Raw genomic sequence first — 12,625 nt, forward strand, 5'->3', positions numbered from 1 at the left:
GCCATTTGCCAGCAAGAAAAACAGCTGATCAAAGTCAACTGTTTTCTATTTATGAAAATATTTAAATTTATTTCAGGTTTAGATTTAGATTTAGATTTATTATTATAATTTTTAAGTTTGAAATAACTTATTAGAACTGCAAATGTATCGGTAGAAAGCAAATACTCATTTACTCATGTTGCTTTAGAAGTACTTCTAATTTATATTCTTTTCATATTTTCTGTTTTATGCTTTTGTACGTAAAGAAAATTTCGATCAGCTGTACTAAAAACTTGCAAGTTTTTGCTAGTTTTGCGTTCGTGAACTTTTGCTAACATTTCTCTCTTTGAGAGAGAACTGATAAAAATTCATTAGAATTTTCCGCTGAGAGATGTTTGCTGGAAGAATACGCGAATACACCTAATATTAAGCAAAAAAAAAAAACTATTTCTTCCCTTCAACACTTACATATATTCCATGTAAACCTGAACATTAATGAAATGAATAGAATTTTATCTGCATTTTAACCAAAAACAAAGAAAAAATACCACAATGAAAACATTAGTCATATAAGAAAAAATGGTTTGAAAACCGCATTAATTCAAATCCGCGTAAAAAACGCATAAAAGGAGACTTAAGTGTACTTGTAACCGTGTAAAGGAAATGAACTCCAATAGAAGATAGATATCAAATGGGGGACTGAGCGTTTTCAGGTGTTGACAACGACCAACATATCGTCGTTTAAAGTACAAAAACCGCGTATCAAGATAACGCAAAACCGCGTATGTGAATTATTTTCTAGATAGTAAAAACACTCATTGTTCAAAATGGCTGTATTTCAGGACTAATGGATAAGGATTGAGCGAAGAGCTTGTGTGAGCAAATCCAATTTTTGGCAGAAAATGGCAGTTACCTTCTACAGCTTCTGCTAAAAAAGCTTTGTTAAGACACAAATGTCGAGTGGGGACCGGAAATTTCCACTGTTAAACCATACCTGTCTTGCCGAATTTCTTACCATCGCTGTCTTAACATCAGCTGTCATTTCGTTTTTTGACAACTCAGTTTTCATTTTACCGCGCCATCGACATTGGGTACAGATCGATCCAAGTCGAATTTATACAAGGTGGTGTTATTGGCGAATTTAGGTTTTCGCCGCAGTACTTATTAATGTCAAAATAGTGTGTTTGTTGCTATATGAATTCGCCTTGTTTACAACAAATACATCATTTTGACTTAATTAGTACCTCGGCGAAAATCTAAATTCGCCATCAACACCACCTTGTATAAATTCGCCTTGGATCTGTCTGATTGGCTTGATGCCACTTCGCCAAGTGCGTCTCTTCTTTGTGAAGTCACATCAGTAGCCCACACTAAATATAAACGGATCAAGCTGCAATGGGTTGTCCACTAGGGTGGTTCTTAAATACAAGCGGGGGGAAAAAAGTTTAAAATGTTAGGCTCTCACCCCCTAGGATTTTTCTAAATCGAAACAAAGATTACCAGTATTCTTTTGTTAAAAAAATTATATTTAGAGCTACTTCAAAACCGATGAAGTTTTCCATGCATTTGGTATGGGAAAAAACACTTCACAATACTTTTTGATCGGAAAACTCTGTTTTAACTATTATTTAACTATGTATTAACTATTTTTATAGGTCCCCTAAAAACCGCAAAAATTTACACTGAAGATGACAAAACGCCGAAACAGGTTTGTCTCCAAAATTTGACAAGGTATGATGGAGATTCGATCCAAAATAAATCATCTTACCACTCAGTCGGCTAAATCAACCAACACCAGCGAATAAATTTTATTTCTTATTTTGCCGGCGAATAAACTCATAAATATTTTATTTTTTTATTGCGTCGTTGAATCAAATCACAATTCAAATATATTTCTTAATTAAAGGCGAAATTAAAATCAAAAAGTATTTTGAATCACGCAATCCTGATCACGCTATTTGGATAGCGCCACCAAAATATATTTAACAAAGTGTGATTGAATTTGACATTGCTCTCAGAAAAACCATCCTATAACGAATCGAAAAAAAATTTGAATCGTTTGTTTATATTTTTTTACACTATAGTGCCTTAAAAGAGAGCCGCAGTGAGTTGTCAATCACACCTTGAGCGCCACAGCAAATTTTGAGATTAATGAGAAGAGTTTGTACTTGTACACAAGGTGTATTAAACAAGGTGTGATCAAAATGTATTCAACAAAGTGTGATTGATTTTGACATTGCTCTCATAAGAAACAGGCTATAATGTCAAACTGAAATGAATTCTTAACCCATTCGAATTTTTTCTTTCAAATTTTAATTTGTTCAAAAAAAAGTTACACACAAATTTTTCAAGCAACAAATTTTCTTAATAAACGTGAAATTGTTAAGAGATAAACCGCCGAGAAGAGCAAGTAAGTACAATTAAGTTTGGTAATAAGTAAATACGTTCGACTTTGCTTAAATATTTTATGTAAGGAAACCAAGATGAAACGGAGCAAAACGTTTGAACGGTGCGCTGTATGCAATACAAGTCAGGACACGAAAATAGTGCGATATTTTAAACCACCTAGTTGCGAATTTAGACGGCAGCGATGGGAAGAAAGCTGTGGTGTTGTACTACGTGATTCATCTCGCGTTTGTGAAAACCACTTCAAGGAAAGTGATGTCCAAATCAAACACTTTCCAACGAGCTCGTTTATACCCATGCGCAGTCCCAATGCCATACGGAAAAACTGATACAAGTGAGGATTTAGTACGCGATCAGGATACATTCTTTGTTGATGCCCAAACTCAAACAGACGACTCTTTAGAATGCACGTTGCGAACAGAAATATTTCGGCTTACCGAAATAATTAAACCATGCAAGCAAGTATGGTAGAGCTTAAATTAAAACCGCTCGAAGCAAGGTCTTTAATGGAAAACTATTTCGCATGAAAAAAAATTTAATTTCAAAATTGTTTGAGTTAAGCTCACATATAAAAGTGGTAAAAAATGTAAAATCATACTTTTATAAGTGTCGAATAATGCTTAGGATAAAAAATTTAAATATAAAAATAAACGCACAAAAGTATAAAACTAGGGCAATTAAAAACAAGAAAATTGCTAAAACGATTTTATAAACAATTTGTTTTATTTTATTGACAAAATATATGTGATGTAAGTAATGTAAGTAAAATAAAACTATAATCGAAATAAAAGCCTAGGGCATCAGTGCTGATATGATAAATGCATCACTAAGGGTTAATTCGTTTGTTTATACTTTTTGACATTATAGTACCTTAAAAGAGAGCCGCACGGAGTTGTCAATCACACCTTGTTTAATACACCTTGGGTGTGATTGACAATTCAGTGCAGCTCTCTTTTAAGGTACTATAATGTCAAAAAGTATAAACAAACTAATTAACCCTTAGTGATGCATGTATCTTATCAGCACTGATGCCCTAGGCCTTTATTTCGATTATAGTTTTGTTTTACTTACATTACCTGGAATATATATATTTCGTCAATAAAAGTTTTAGCAATTTTCTTGTTTTTAATTGCCCAAGTTTTATGCTTTTGCGCGTTTATTTTTGTACTTAAATTTTTTATCCTAAACATTATTCGACACTTATAAAAGTAGGATTTTACATTTGTTTCCAATTTTATATGTGAGCTTAACTCTAACAATTTTGAAATTAAATTTTTTTCATGCGAAATAGTTTTACATTAAAGACTTTGCTTCGAGCAGCTTTAAATTAAGCTCTTCCATACTTGCTTGCATGGTTTTAATTATTTCGGTAAGAGGAAATACTTCTGTTCTCAACGCGCATTCTAAAGAGTCGCCTGTTTGAGTTTGGACGTCAACAAAGAATGTATCCGGATCGCGTACTAAATCCTCACTTGTATCAGTTATTTCGTATGGCATTGGGACTGCGCATGGGTATCAACGAGCTCGTTGGAAAGTGTTTGATTTAGACATCACTTTCCTTGAAGTGGTTTTCACAAACGCGAGAGGAATCACGCAGTACAACACCACAGCTTTCTTCCCATCGCTGCCGTCTTAATTCGCAACTAGGTGGTTTAAAACATCGCACTGTTTTCGTGTCCTGACTTGTATTGCATACAGCGCACCGTTCAAACGTTTTGCTCCGTTTCATCTTGGTTTCCTTACATAAAATATTTAAGCAAAGTCGAACGTATTTACTTATTACCAAACTTAAATGTACTTACTTGCTCTTCTCGGCGGTTTATCTCTTAACAATTTCACGTTTATTAAGAAAATTTGTTGCTTGAAAAATTTGTGTGTAACTTTTTTTTGAACAAATTAAAATTTGAAAGAAAAAATTCGAATGGGTTAAGAATTCATTTCAGTTTGACATTATAGCCTGTTTCTTAAGAGAGCAATGTCAAAATCAATCACACTTTGTTGAATACATTTTGCTTGTACATACATACTCGTTTGAATATACATATCGCCATAGTTGCCAACTTAGTGCTTTAAGCACTAGATTTAGTGCTTTTTGAAAATTAAAACGCCAAAAAAATGGTTTAGTGCCTGGTGCACTTTTTAGTGCTTTTTTCTGAACTAAAATTTCTGAATTTACAAGAATCTACAAATTTAAATGCACTAAAATGCACACCATGATTGATAAAAAGATGAAGTTGCAAACCCACGTTCTTGCGTTCTTGTTAAATTATATTTGCGTTGAAAATGCTAGCACGCAGATAAGTTAAGTATTTATTTTTTATTTTCTTGATTGATTACGCAGTTCGAAAAATTTTAATTTTTTTTGCCATCTGAGTGCATCGGTTTTTGTAGATTCTTCGGTGCTGAATACAAATTTAGCTGCAGAATTTCTATACCACGTCAGAATTTTGAGATATCCTAGCCTCTAAGTGTAAAAACATGGTTTTCGCAATATTTGAGGTTATATTATAAAACAAAAATTTTTTTCGCTCATTTCTACTTTGGGTATCATTAAGTATTACTCTTCCCCTTTAAAATTCAATTCCGTTTGTTGCGATTCGATTGTTCCTTCTCCAGATGTACCAGTTTTAATGTGCAGTACTTCGGTATTACTTCGCAAGCATGAATGTGTATTTATTTATACATGTAAATATTGTTTATTTTTTTACTTTTGTTTACCGCAAACTGTTATGAAAAAGAGTATCCTTTGATTAAAAAAAAAATTTAGTGCTTTTAGTGCGGTAAAACGCTCTTTTTTCCAAGATTTGGTGCTTTTTGTAACTGAAAAGTTGGCAACACTGCATATCGCACACCGTCTTCAAAAGAGTCAGAACTTGAAATTCGCCATTTTTGAGATGATGCGCAAAAAATGTACACAGAGCTTTTATTTACCATTCAGCAAAAGCTGGAACAAATATTTGTTATAATTTGTTTAAAAAAAAACTAAGGTAAAGTCGCCCTTGCTCATATGATTATCATTTGCTAAGAAATAGTTTGTCGCATTTTCTGACAAACGTATTATTTTGAGTTGTGACTATACAAAACTGTCTACTCAAAATATTTCTAAAAAATCGAAAAAAAATCGAAATTTTTACGAAAGTTTGTTGATTTTTTTAATGTTCCACAAAGATTGAAACTTGGATTTATATGGTTTTTGTTACAGACTCTACACTAATTTTCTAAACAAAGAACTAAAATATTAAGATAAGTAATCAAATCTTGTCAGTATGTGAGTGTCGTAAAGTTATGATAAGCACTATATTCCGAAGGGTTTCATGGTCAACATTTTTGTGTGGAAACTTTTGAATTTTTTTCGGGGAACTCAGCAAAACTTGTGTTATATTAGGGTTGTTCAGGTTCTTGTGTATATGATCTTGCATTTGCATTAAACTAAATGCAAACGGTTGCCAAGGTAGTAAGCATAAAATTTGCAAATGCAATTCCACATGCAAACCCAAAACCTTTCCTCAATATCCTGAACAGCCCTATTGAGATTTCCGTTTTAGCACGGTTGGTTATATCGACGTTTAGATGTAATAACTGAACTCTAGCGCCAGCTGGTGGCAATTTGGTGCAAATGTATTTCTCTTAAAATTATAAATGATTTGTGTATACCCCGTGTCAAAAGAATAAACACACCACATATTTGCAAATTTTAACAATTTATTTTTTTCAAATCATATTAGAATTGAAATATGCAAACAATGCATACCCAAAATCTTTCTAAGAAATCTAACTGGAAATCTTGAAAGTTTTACGAAACTTTATTGACTTTTCCAGGTGAAACTTCCTAAGCAGCGGAAATGGTTGGGCCGGAAATGGTTAGGATGGAAACAAGTGCTTCTTAAATGTATGCACAACTAAAGGTGAGCCCATATGTAGATGAAGAAAAGGATAAAAGCTAGGACTAAAATAAAAACAAAGACAAATATGCGTGATGGCACAACGCCGAAACCGGTTTGTCTCCAAACCAAATTTGACACGGGATGACGAAAAATCGTTCCGAAATACGTCATACTCCTATCCTGTCGGAAATACCAACAACGAAAATGAGAATAAGTTTAAACCATTTACTTGCACTGCTAACCACTACACCGCACCTGAACTTGCTACACCTAAATTCACCACACCTTAAGTCACCACACCTGAACTCACTCAAACCAATTACACCTTAACGCACCACATCTAAATTCAACACACCTATATTCACCAAGCCTTATCTTACCACACCTCAACTCTCCGCACCCAAACTCACCACACCTCACCTAAACTCACCACACCTAATTTCACTACCTGAAATCACCTGACAAGACATCACATAATACAATATGACATAACATCACATACAATTATATCACATCCATTACCTGAAATCGCATCACATATGTATATTAACAGAATAATTTTTATTTTCAGAGAAAAGTTTTGTTAAACACTTTTTTGTGTTATGTTAGCGGAACCCATTTTAAGACTCTTCGGGCAATAGACTCAAGTGTTTTGACACTTTAAATTCAAATTAGAATAAGAATCGCTGGTAATTGGATGTGCCGCATAATGTTATTCGAATTTTGTTAAGTTGTGAAGTTATTGTATGGGTGAAAAATTGGAGACCATTTGCTAAAACTTAACTATAGTTTAGTCCTTTATATGTATTTGCATAATTTATTGATTTTATAGATACATATGAATGTAGATTTGTTAGTAAATCTTTACATTAATGAATAAATAACTGAGTAAGTAATACCAAAAATATGAACACAGCGCAAATAATTAAATTTAGTAGAAAATTTCGTCATTGCAAGTATGTCGCTTCTAAGGCCTACTCTATTTGAAAGAGCTCATCTTCAACAGATATTTATTCAGTAGCAGATCTTTACCGCTTCATCTCGATAGAAGTCATTACGGCGCACGAGTACTTCATAGTTTGGGATACGCCTTTCATACCCGCCAAATGCAATGTATAGCGCTCGATGAGACGGCTGAATTTTGCCGGGAGTTAGACTGCCACAGTAATGAGCTCTACCTACATACAATGGTTCACCATCGGCAGTGCGTCCCGCCTCTATAGCACCCGGCGGTATTATACCATCCGATGCTGGCACCCAATCATAACCTTCACCAATAAGAATCTCAAAATCGGATTTGGGTATCTCTTGACCCGCGTATGAGACATAAGCGCAAGCACGACTCGGTATCGCTTTTCCCGGCAAAAAATCGCCGTTGTGGAAACAACGACAAACCAAAATTGGCGAGAGATCCGTATCGTGTCCGGCATGTACTGCATTTGGTGGTGTATAGTTGGCGCTTGAAACCACCCAAGTATCGGATTGTTGTGGACGTGGGGGTGGCATAGGTGAATGCATTGGGGGGATCGTTGGGTAGACAGATACACCGAGGGACTGGTATGATGGAGGTGGATCGAAATGCGTTGGCGCTGGTGGTGCATATGGATTGTATGGATCGTTCGGAGGTGGCGGTCCCATGGGTGCAGGCAAGGGTATTGGCATTGGAGTACCAAATGGCGGCTTAACGTCTAGCGGTGGTGGGTAAGGCTTCATATCCTCAGTTGGTGGTGTTGGAAAAGTAGGCTTCTTTTCTTCTAGTGGCGGTGGTGGTGTCTCATCGATTGCCCAACCCTCGGTGTGTTTGTCTTCTACCAGTATCTCGTAAGACTCCAAGCGACGTTCTGCATTTTTGAACGGTATAAATAAGGCGCGATGAACCGAGGATATTTTACCGACACTCAGGCTACCTTCATAGTGACCGCGTCCAATATAAACAGGCTGACCCAGCGCCGTTTTGCCACAGAGTACAGCATTCTCGGGTACGACATGATCGTAGCATTGACGCCAGCTGAGATTTGTGCCACAAAGCACCTCGAAATGATCCTTTGGAAACGCTTCACCACGCCATGATACAAAAGCAATATGTTTCTTTGGTACGATCTTGGCTACGAGCGTGTCGCCATTGTGGAATGTGCGACCAACGTAAATGGTGTCACCGTCAAAATCATTGCCGCCAAGTAGGGCATTTGGTGGAAGTGAAGCGTACGCGGACGAATGCACCCATTTATAGCCTACAGTACGACATAAAAAAATAGACAAATTATAGATAAAAATCTAAGAAGAAATGTAAATTTGCTAAAAAGGATGCATACGTCCGCGTCGCGCTGAGCTTTGTTTCCAGACATCAGTGAAGTATTTGTAAACTGCTGCTTTTAGTATTTTTAGTTAAAATATATTCTTTTATTATTTACTCTTGTTCAAATACAAAATAGATCTCAATAGTAGTATTCAATAGTATTTTTTTTTTATTGACGGCAAAGAACCTCGTATGCGTCAACGCGGATTTCGCGACCACCATACGGAATAAAAAGGCAGCGCTGTAATTGCGAAATCAGACCAGGCGTCAGACTGCCATGGTGATGGCCACGTCCGACATACAGCCGCTGACCATTGCGTCCGATGCCGCTGAATACAGCATTAGGCGGGATAGCGTGATTGTACACATGTACCCAGCTGTAGCCATGGCCGCAGAGGACGTCGAACGAGATTTTATTGATCTCATAGCCGCCAACGCAGACGTATGCAGAACCTTTGTTAGGAACAAACTTAGCAGGCAGCAGCTCACCTTCATGCATGGCGCGAGCCACATAAATGGGAGCGCGATCTGTATCGTAGCCAGCCACCACAGCACTGGGCGGAGCATAGTTGGGCGTTGAAGGTACCCACTGATCGGTGGACTGTTTGATGAGTACTTCATATGTGGCGATTCGCACCTCCTGCCCACCGAACGGTATGTATAAGCAGCCATGCGATGGATGTATTTTACCCACGGTCAAACTGTTGGCATGGTGACCACGTCCAACGTACAATGGCTCTCCAGTGCGTGTAGTGCCGGTGCGTACAGCGTTGGGCGGCACAGAGCCACCGTAGCAGGGTACCCAAGCGTAACCTTGACCTACCAGTATCTCATAGTGTGATTTCGTGATTTCACGGCCACCCCAGCAGACATAACCTGCACCCTTGCTGGGGACTACTTTGGCTGGGAGATTGTCGCCTTCGTGAAACGAACGACCCACGTAGATGGGAGTGCCGTCCGAGTCGTGACCGCCAATAACTGCGAATGGTGGCACCGGCTGATATGGTGATGAATGGACCCAGGTATTTTCTGCAACGATAAGAAATTGGTGAAGTGAGAAAAGATTACAAATTATTTGCTCTTAAAAATAAAATGTGAGTATGAAGTTATTAAAAAGTTGTTTATATGAGCATGGGTATGAGAATACTTTAAATAATATATATGTACATTAGTCCGTACTACCATACAAAAAAAAAAACAAAAAATGTTCGCGGTGCATCTCTGAGTCTAAGGTATTTTTGCAAGACAACTTCATAATTGAGGTTGTTCACACTTGCCTGGTTATCAGGTTATCTGATTAAACATTATTATTGTGTAGTGCATTTTATTGTTGTAAACGGAACAAAAAATATAACCACATAACCCCATAACCTGATAACCAGTTAAGCATGAACAAACACATTGTTTTTTTCGGCCGAACCTGGGGACAAATACAAACAGCAACACAAATTTTTATTTTTTAAATCAAAATACTTAGAAGAAGTTTAATAATTTTTTGTGAGCATTGTTTCACGGACATCTGATGGGTAAGTACTAGAACGGGGTACTTGAGGTCAATGAACTTTGGAACAAAAAATCTTCCTCCGTAAGACAAAACCAACGATATATTTATCCATAATTTAAGATTCGACTGTAAATGCCTAAGATATGGCGAAAACCCCTGCTTCAAAAAAAGTTTCGAAAAATCTAAAAATTGCTTCGCAAAAATAGATACTTTAACATTCTGTTGGTATAGTCTAATGTCACGTAAATTTCAAAATTTGAAAAAAAAATTTAGAGGTTGCTACCAGGGGTGGAAAAAATTAAATTTAGCTCTTAAATCCTAAAAATTCATCAAAATATTGACTTTGCCCAGCTATAACTCAGCGAGTTTATGAATTCTTATGAATAAGTTTCAATATGCTATGTTATAGCCTTCCGAGCTCCTGCTTTTGTCAAACATTTGCGATAAATATTTTTTTTTCAAACCCTGCCTGTGACCTCTAAAAATGTTTGAAGTTTTGAAATTTTCGTGGATATTTTCATTTTGTACTCAGAAAAAATTTAAGGGGTAGATATCCCATACAAAATTTAGATGTCGATAGTGAATGTCCACACTAATCTATGTATATACATTAGGGTGTCGTAGAACTTAAGAGAATTTTTGTTTGCCAAATCCTATAGGCGTAGTCTCTCTATTTTGTCCTTTTGATCTAAAAGACGCATTTGACCACTCTCCATTTGTACATGGTTATGCCTGGGTTAAACCCTTGGAATATCTCTAAGCTTTCCATTGAGCCTGATGGGAGAGATCGGTAGCCAAGCTCTTGCCCTGGGTCGCGATATCCTTATCTGTAACAACTTTCAGGCATGCTCCTGGTAAGATTGCGACTATTTTGTCCATCGCATTCTTGTAGATGCTACAACCTTTCCGGAATTACTTCCCATAACGAGCATCTTTTTTCCCCTCCGCGAACTGCTACTTTCGGATTCAATCCCTACTGATCGCTAAGGCAGCCAGCCACCATGCGGTACGTTAGCATTGTAATGGGGTTTGCAGGTCTATTCTGCACGCAACCGAAACATTTTATTACCAAAAAATTTTACCAGTTCTTGTCACCGCGATTCTAGGTACGTTGGTAATGCAGCAATTCAGCTATGAAGATTTGTGGAAATTCAGGCATTGCATATTTCACGGGGAAATATTACAAAGCCTCGCATGAGACACCCTTGCCTTAGTAAAATTTCCCAACCTGTGAGTATGTATATTTTGACTTCAAGTCGGCTAAGGTTATCGTCATCCAATAGCAATAAAACTTTATACATTTATAAGTGGTTTAAGACATGATTAAAAATTATGTATTGAATTTTGCAACAAAACATTTTCTAGGTCATCCTAATGTACACATTCTACTAAAAGCTAAGATCGTTAAATAAGAGCGATTTACCGTAATTGATAACAGCACCTGGCTCCACGGAAATAGTAGCGCCTAAAAGTATGCATCAATTTTTTAATTTAATATTAACGTTAGGGTTTGCGCAAATTTGAATTTATCTGCTTATGCAGACACACACATACATACATATGTATATGAATTTGATGCAAAATGTACGACTACGACTTTTTGCTAATTTATAGATAGCTGTTATCATGAAATTGGTCAAGATTAAATTTCAATCAAATGACAATTGCAATGTGTCATACATAATTTATTAAAATAAAAAGCAAACACTGAAACATTTTTCTTTTCCACACAAAAACAAAATACGCACAAATAACAACGTAAATTCTGGGCCAAAAAGGAATAACCGCTAAAAACAGCCAAATTATTGAATTTCATATGCTGCCATATTCTTCGAAAAAATACCAAAACTTTCACATCTTAACGGAATTTTTTAATTTATCAATACCTAGCATATTTCACTTTTTAATCGCATATTTAAGTACATAGTGTTTATACAAAAAAATGAATTTTTTTTTGTTTTTAGTTTTGCTCGTAATATCATCTCTTGATTTTAGTGGTTACATCTTTTGGGTGCAGAATTTTTTGTGTTTCAATTCGATAGCAATGTGATCTTACCCATTGTTATTTAAAATAGATTTTGGCACAAAAAAAATGCTTCTCCTTGTTTTATTTCCTATATAATACTCCTTCGGTTTTGTACTTTTAATTCTTTATCAGTGTGCTGTTGATATACAAATTTTAACGTTTCTTAGTTTAACAGATCCAGCAGCGCCCGTTTACTTCGACGGTTATTTTATTACTGTTTTCTTGTTGAAATCAACTGAGTCAGTTTATATATCAAATCGAAATTCGTCCAATAATCATTGGCTTTTGTGTCTTATCTGGGCACGCATGTATGGGTGAACTTGCAAATACATAAATACATACTTATGTACCTTATTATTTATATACGTATCTATGTATAAGTGCATACTTGCAGATACATTAAATAATTACCACAAATACATCTGAGTATTTTTTTACAATATGGTAGATAAAATGCTTGTGCTAGGGTGGTCGAGTAGATATGTGCTACATAAATCTTTTTTTATTTTATGTAATTCTAAAAGGGTCAG

At 36.0% G+C, this 12,625-nt stretch overlaps 1 protein-coding gene across 1 annotated transcript in view; it reads right to left on the reverse strand.

Annotated features, from left to right (window-relative positions):
• Positions 1-7,151: 7,151 nt before the first annotated feature.
• The window catches only part of LOC118751757, a 28,879-nt gene continuing 23,405 nt past the window's right edge, over positions 7,152-12,625 (reverse strand). Inside the window, exons 3-5 of the mRNA XM_036486573.1 lie at positions 11,493-11,534; positions 9,055-9,594; positions 7,152-8,500 (exon numbers count right to left, since the gene is read on the reverse strand). Coding sequence (XP_036342466.1) covers positions 7,284-8,500; positions 9,055-9,594; positions 11,493-11,534 — 1,799 coding nt within the window. The 3' untranslated portion in view covers positions 7,152-7,283. The remainder of the gene's footprint in view (positions 8,501-9,054; positions 9,595-11,492; positions 11,535-12,625) is intronic.

Source organism: Rhagoletis pomonella, unplaced genomic scaffold (assembly GCF_013731165.1).
Source record: "Rhagoletis pomonella isolate Grant_MI unplaced genomic scaffold, Rhpom_1.0 Rhpom_scaffold_00964, whole genome shotgun sequence".
Classification (NCBI taxonomy): Eukaryota; Metazoa; Arthropoda; class Insecta; order Diptera; family Tephritidae; genus Rhagoletis; species Rhagoletis pomonella.